This window comes from Carex rostrata, chromosome 6 (genome assembly GCF_964058835.1).
Source record: "Carex rostrata chromosome 6, lpCarRost1.2, whole genome shotgun sequence".
Classification (NCBI taxonomy): domain Eukaryota; kingdom Viridiplantae; phylum Streptophyta; class Magnoliopsida; order Poales; family Cyperaceae; genus Carex; species Carex rostrata.
In genome coordinates, this window is record NC_135923.1 from 6550744 (window position 1) to 6558069 (window position 7326).

Below are 7326 nucleotides of genomic sequence, written 5' to 3' on the forward strand. Positions count from 1 at the left end.
ATGAATTATACAAATTAAACATCCATAGAAGGACAAAAAAAATTTCAAAGAAAGCAAAGTCGATCGGAAAGGATAAATGACTACTAAAACTCAAAATCTAGATAGGGAACGGCTACCTCCCTTGGCTCCACATGGGTCCGCCCTTGAGTGTGGGGATGATGAAGGTGGAATGAAATGTTTTGTACATTTTAACAATATATTATTACCCCACAATCACGGATCTGAATCTGCTGAAATTCGAGGTCGGTACTGTTTACTCTGAAATCCCTGCAATCCAAATCTAGCCGTCGAACTGTTCCGAGAGACATGCAAGGAAAAATCAGCTGTTTCGAGAAGCATTCTCGAAAAAATTCGATGGCTGGATTTCAGATTGCAAGAATTTCATAATGAAGAGTACCCGATCTCGAAATTTCAGTTGATTTATTTCCCACAATCACATATACCAAACTTAAGAAAAGCAAACTGGGAAAAATAAAGGACAGAAGAACAGTCTCTTTCTAATAAATGACAGAATAACTATTTGAAGAAATTCCAAAAGTTAGATCTGGATAAAGTGAAAAATATGAAGTGTAATGCCCATAAATTTTTGTACTACTAATGTTAGTAATATGCTAGTGAGAGATAAGATAGGAAATTAAACACAAATTAAGCTAATTAATCAAACCTCCGTTGGAGTTGAAAAAAAGTCCCTAATAAGTCTAAGAATTACATTTTATCCTCGTTCCTCAACAGATGTACACCACATGCATTCCCCAAATGGCCACACCATGTGCTGTACATTTGACATTACCACCATCAACCCCCTCGTGGAGTTTCTAAAACAAAAAGAGGATACAAAAGAAGATATAAAAAGGGAGGACAACACAAAAAGGATTTCTTTTGAACCTCCTCTCATACAACGCTCCACGACTCCAGCGTAGGGAAGCAATTAACCGGATCCATTTGAAAAACCGGGTCTCTACCTGGACCCGCGACCAGCCCAACCGACTCTCTCCCCTCAAGTGCTCCAATTAGCCCCTCTTGGTTAAGTAAAAATGCTGACGTGTCAAGCGTAGGCAATACACAGCTAGATTGCATAGTAGCACTCCCTGCACGCTTCGGTTCAGGTCTAACCAGATCGGGTTCAGCCCTCAAACCCGATTCGCTGAACTCAAACCCGACACCAGTGACATGCTGCACCATCTGCCTGAAATTCGCTGCATCAGTGCTGATGTAAGTCGTCAGATTCCTCTTCAAAGCACGTGATTTTCTCTTTCTTTTCGCAACGCGGCGAGTCATGCCGGGCTGTGCTTGCGTGTTTGTAAGATCGGAAACGATCTGGCGGGTCAGATCGGACCCGATCCAATCAGCTGGCAACCCGAACTGGTCGATGGAGGCAGTGGATGAAGAGGAGGTCTCGGAGAGGGAGAACTGGAAAGCTCTGGTAAACGCGTCGTTCTCTAACGGCAACGGCTCAGAGATCCATGAGACCATGCTCGCCATGGATTTAAGTGGTAACAGTTAAAAGAGTGGATAATAGAGTTTGAATTTGAGGAAGAGGGGGAGGTGTGACCGTGTGAGGTATGAAAGGAGAAGGGGAGAGAGGAGCTGTTTAAATAGAAATCGAGAAAGCGCGTGGGAGTAAATAAGGTGTGGTCACTGTGACACTGTGGCAGTGTGGTGAGTCCAGAGAGGGAGAGTTGCGAACAGTGATGAAACAAAAGAGAGAGAGCACTGCACGAGGCATGCCAAATGCGTATCCTCTACATTAACTCAAAGGGAATATTTTGAGTTAATGAATCTCAACCGTCTGATTTTAAACGGAGCCAATCGAGCCCTGCTTATGATATAGGGATTCCTTTAATATTAGTGCGGATCTAGTTTGCACGAATCATCAAACATATTGGATGGTCAAGATTTATTAACTCAAAAGATTCCCTTTTGAGTTAATGCAGAGGATCCGAATTCGAGGGATGCCGCGGTTTGTGTGACTGTGGCAGTGAGTCCACTGGTCAGCTTTTGTGGTCGTAATAGAGATTGTCCGATTCTGATTTAAATTAGTTTGTCTTATTAATAAATAGTCAAATTTTAAAATTATTAAAAATAGTCAATTTTAAATTTATAAAAAGTTTGAATTCAGTACTCTTAATTCTAACTCAACTAAACACCACTATTCTGAATAATCTAATTTTAAAAATAACATATTTTCAATTCAATCAAACATATCCTGAATTAATATTAGCTGGTTAAGCTGGTGTGTTTGTATTAGGAGAAAGGATTACTAAATGTTTTTTTAGTTTGATAATTTCTACGATAGTTAAAAATAAATAAAATTTAAATTTAATTATTCATGTATCGTATCTATAAAACATGATGAATATTATGTGTTTTCTTATCGTTCGCACAGTTGAAAATTAATGATCTATAACACATTGTCAAACAATTCATAAACTACATTGCTATACTATATAAATAACATACTTATTTATTTTTCATTTTTTTTTAATTTTTTAAAATTATTATTAAAATTGTCAAAATAATCATTTCGTGTGGTCCTATTTTAAATTTGATAATTTGGATAAAAAAAATATAAAGTCCTACGATATGAGTTTAAAACAGTAACATATACAGAACCCAGCCAGAAACGATCAATATTTTCTTCAAGGGTAGAACAAATATTTACTGGTACGATTATCAAGTAGCGGACTATTGTGAATTAATTAATAAAACAGTGGTAGTTTTTTTTTTCTCAAAAAATATGTGTTTATATGTGATTTTTTATATAAATTAGAATAAAATACCATGGATACGGTAAAATATATTGACCATCATTAATAGCATAAAAAATTTATATGATTGACCTCCATAATTTAAAGGTCTGGCTATGCCCCTGTGTTTAGAGATAAGCAAAATTTTCTCCATCAGTAAGCAATAATCCAATTATACATAAATTTATACCCAATTTCAAAATACAGTAGACAATTGCCAACACCTGGTTCCATGTAGCTCTACCACTGAAACAAACTAAAATAGTAAGAAGGTTTGGTGAGCATAACACTAAAATCTACTGAATTGGAATTTGAATTTATCCAGTCTAAAGTCAAGCGGTAAAAAAATGGAACGAAGTTCTATAAATTATATTAATGCATTCATTTTTCATCATATTTTGACCGGTTGGCTTTGTACTAAATGAGTTTGAAATTTTTAAAATTTTGCGTGTTCACAATCACCTGTGAAGTGGATTGGTTTCAACGGTTTAAATTTAGTTATTCAAAGTCAATTCAATAAATTAAAAGAGTTACGCTCATCAAACTCTCTTAGTGAACACTACACACGCTAACTTTGTTCCTCTAATTGACTTAATATTCCTATTAAAAATGAGAATGCGGCTATTATGATTTGTAAACCGGTTTATTCGACGTGTTATTGATTTAATTAGAGTTGTTCTTCGGACATTTTCTTAAGGAAAAAAAAAATGTTGGAGACAATGCGGGCATAGTCTCCATTGGTTATAATTTTTATTTTTGTTAGGCTTAACGTAAAATAAAAGGTATCACAAATTAAGAAGGTCATGCCGTATGCATGGTTGTAAAACGAATCAAGCCTGTACTTATTTAGTTATTTTACTTGTAAAGTTGAGACGAATATTTTGAAAATATATTTAACTTAATCTAAAATTTCAACCTGAGCATACATACATACATCCGTGACATAAAAATTGTGATATAGTGAGATTTACTTTGTAATTAACAGATTTGATGGAGATCAATATATAAAAGTGATGAATAAATAATACATGTCAACTTATCCAATCTACTTTGTACCAGTGTTACCAGTGTTGTAAATAACAATATGCGTTCGTCAGACGGACAGATTATCGTCAAACGATTAATCAAGAATAATTAGAAATAATCAGTCATGATCGATCGATTAGTCAGAAAAAATGTAACAATTTGATTGCCACCAATAACTAATCAACTGATTAATCGACCTAAACCGTCGTTTTTTACTACACTACTTTGTACCGGTGTTGTAAATAACGGTATGCAGTCGTCGGACGGACAGGGTACCGTCAAACGATAAATCGGGAATGATCAGCTATAATAAAAAATAATCAGTCAATTAGTCGAAAAAATTCATAACGATTTGGTCACCGTCAACAACTAATCGACCGATTAATCGTCCTAAGCAGACGTTATTTACAACACTGCTTTGTACAATTCAGTGATATGTAACGGTTCGATTAAAATATAATAATTTTAATTGCTAAATATATAATTAAAGAAAAAAAGATGGACCATGCTACAGTAGAATGAACGATTTTTTAAGTGAGGTTAGAGTATATATCAAGTAGTGTATAGAGCATTAATCAGTTTATTAATGTCAAATTGATGGGACGCTTCTCCGGGTGACGTGGAAGAATGTTAAAACTTAGAAGAAGAAATTCAACTTTCAAACCCTTCCAGAAGAAAACCAGATTCCCTGTAAGGCGACCAATCTGTATGGCACTGTGTAACGAGTCACTGAGAGCATAAATCCAAAGTGAGCCAATCAGCCAGGTATTCCTAGTGTCACGCTACATACATGTCTCTTTATTCTCTGGGTAAAGAACTGCTCTATGAAAGTGATTCATTAGGCTAAGGTCTATCAAGGCCATTTGATAGACTTGTAGGTTTGCTTTGTCCCGCAAATTGGAAGCAAAAAGAGGGGTGATGTGCTTGTGGATTTGGCTCTAACCATTTAATGAATTTGTTCGATTTGTCTTGAAAAATAAGAATTTGTTTGGAAGGTTTTGTGACGTTGTTTACACCTCATGTGTTTTTTCTTATGTCAGTGCTGGCGTACTTATCAAATCATCCACCAATTATCATTCAAAACGTTGTTACAACTTACAAGCTGATATTTTCTTTTTACAGTAATAAAACGGTAAATATCGTTACAGTCTAGTCTACGTCAGTTTTCCTTTTCGTTAGTTTGCTTTAAAACTTTAAAGTGAATTTCTCTGTAGCATGAACGCAACAGATAGACATTATTATAGTTCTTTGTCTCTGTTCTGTTTCCTTACCCCCCCCCCCCCTTTTTTTTTATTTACATCACACAGTGCGTTGATAACGAATAGTAATTCCGCTTAGTTTACTGTTAAAGGAGGAGATGGGGACTGATATGAAGCGTTGTAAAAAACGGCTGTTTATATCAATTAATCGACACATTAGTTGTTAACGGCGATCAAATTATTATGGATTTTTTCGACTAATTGGCCGATTCTTTTTTATTATGGCTGATTATTTTCGATTGATTGCAATTGGTTGTACCATGTTAGTCCGACGAGCAAACAGTGCTGATACGAAGATAGTGTAAGCAGGAGTAGAGCAAGATCAATTTATGAGGATCAAACGTAAATATAAGTAAATTATTTATTTATTTTTTTACTACGAATGAAAATCAATTTATAGTCATTATAGCATTTTCTTTTAAATTCTATAGAAAACTATATGTAAACACACAAAAATTGAAAAAAAAAATATATAACATAGAAATTAATTGACCCCATGTGCTATTAGTATATCACCTCTGAGTGTACGAGTTATATTTATTTTCTTTTTTTAACAATGTTATAGTCACATTAGTGTTTATATAAGAACTATATATATTATATAATCTTAATTACTCAACAGGTTCTTTAAGGGGTTTTGGTGTTTATATGCCGTGTTGATTTCTCATCAGTTTCTAATAGTGTTGTAAATAATGGTATGTGCTCGTCGGATAGATAGGGTACCGTTAAATAATTAATTAAAAATAATTGAAAATAGTCAGTTATAATCAGAAATAATTGATCAATTAGTTGAAAATTTTTATAACGATTTAGTCACCATCAATAGCTAATTGATTGATTAATCGGTCTAAATGGCAATTTTTACAGCACTGGTTTGTAATAATTCGTAGACTTAGTAGGATTTAGAGGAAATCAGCTGGTTTCGGGGGGTTTCGTTACTTTTGTTTATTGTTTTTTATTTTGTTATTAAACTGATCTATCCATATACTTTGTAATAGTTTTCAATTATAAACTTAAGTAGGTGAGGAGGTGACATATGGTCACAATTTACAAAAAAAAAAAAAAAAAAAAAAATCTGTGTAAGACATGTGATCAGATTGCAAAATAATATATATGGAGATCAACTTGAACGGTTCGGATCAACGTTTCGAACTATGAAATCGCAAAATATAAATGTAAAGTAAAACACTCGCTTTACTTTATTAAGCACCGTAGCTCAACTCTCTCTCTCTCTCTACACACACACACATATAGAGGTTGACTATTCTACTTCCATAAGCATATGTGGGCATATGCTTATAATTCGTTTTTGTGTTTCCAATATCCAAATGGATGATCTGAAGCGCTCAACATGTTCTCCATATTAATATGTGCTTGGAGCCTTGGAGACCAAATTTTACATTTTTTTGAATTTTTTTACTACTTTCTCAGAATTTTTCAAAACAGGGTTTTCATATTTTTTTTAAAATATTTTTTATGACTTTTTTGAAAAATTCTGAAAAAATAGTAAAAACAATTTCAAAAAAATATAAAATTTGGTCTCCAACCACATATTAATATGTATAACATGTTGAGCACTTCAGATGACCATTTGGACATTGTAAACGCAAAAACGAGTTATAAGCATATACCCACATATGCTTATGGAAGTAGAATAGCCAAACCCCCCCCCCCCCCCCCCCCCCCCCGCTCTCTCTCTCTCTCTATATATATATATATATATAGAGTCCGGCTAGTATGACATTGGCGTCACGTGATATTAACTTCAAAATTGATTGAATAGACTTCAAACGACCAATCCAAACCGTTCAAACTAATTTACGTTACGAGTGATGCATTTACATGCAAACTTTTTATATTTTCGAGTTATTTTAGTATCAAATCAAGCGGTAAAAAAATTGAAAAATGAATGTATTAGAATTGACTTAAAAACTCACACATTTGACCGCTTGACTTGATACCAAATAAATTCAAAAAGTTATAAATTTTTCATGTAAACGCACAACTATTGAAGTAAATCGGTTTGAACGGTTTGGATTTACCGTCTGAAGTCAATTCGATAGGTTTTGGAGTTGGTGTTATATAGACTGAAATGACACTGATGTTATACTAGCAAGACTCATATATATATAGTAGAACTAGGGTGTTCTTAACCTCACTAAAGTGTTTGGTGAGCTTAACTCCAAAACCCATCAAATCGGTTTCAAATGACGAATCCGAACCATTGGAACCCACCTTACGAGTGATGCGTCTACATGTGAAAATTTTAAACATTCGAGTTAATTTAGTGAGTA

The 7326-nt window shown here is 34.1% G+C and overlaps 1 protein-coding gene across 1 annotated transcript; it reads right to left on the minus strand.

Moving 5' to 3' along the window:
* Window positions 1-651: 651 nt before the first annotated feature.
* Window positions 652-1636, minus strand: LOC144555902 (calmodulin-binding protein 25-like). Its single transcript, XM_078304339.1, has one exon. It carries the CDS (start codon window positions 1480-1482, stop codon window positions 892-894), a length of 591 nt encoding a protein of 196 aa, XP_078160465.1. The 5' UTR covers window positions 1483-1636; the 3' UTR covers window positions 652-891.
* Between the last annotated feature and the right edge of the window lie 5690 nt (window positions 1637-7326).

What these genes read in the sequence shown, in the direction of transcription:
- LOC144555902 (XM_078304339.1), bottom strand. Translation starts at nt 1,482, where the DNA reads ATGGCGAGCATGGTCTCATGGATCTCTGAGCCGTTGCCGTTAGAGAAC.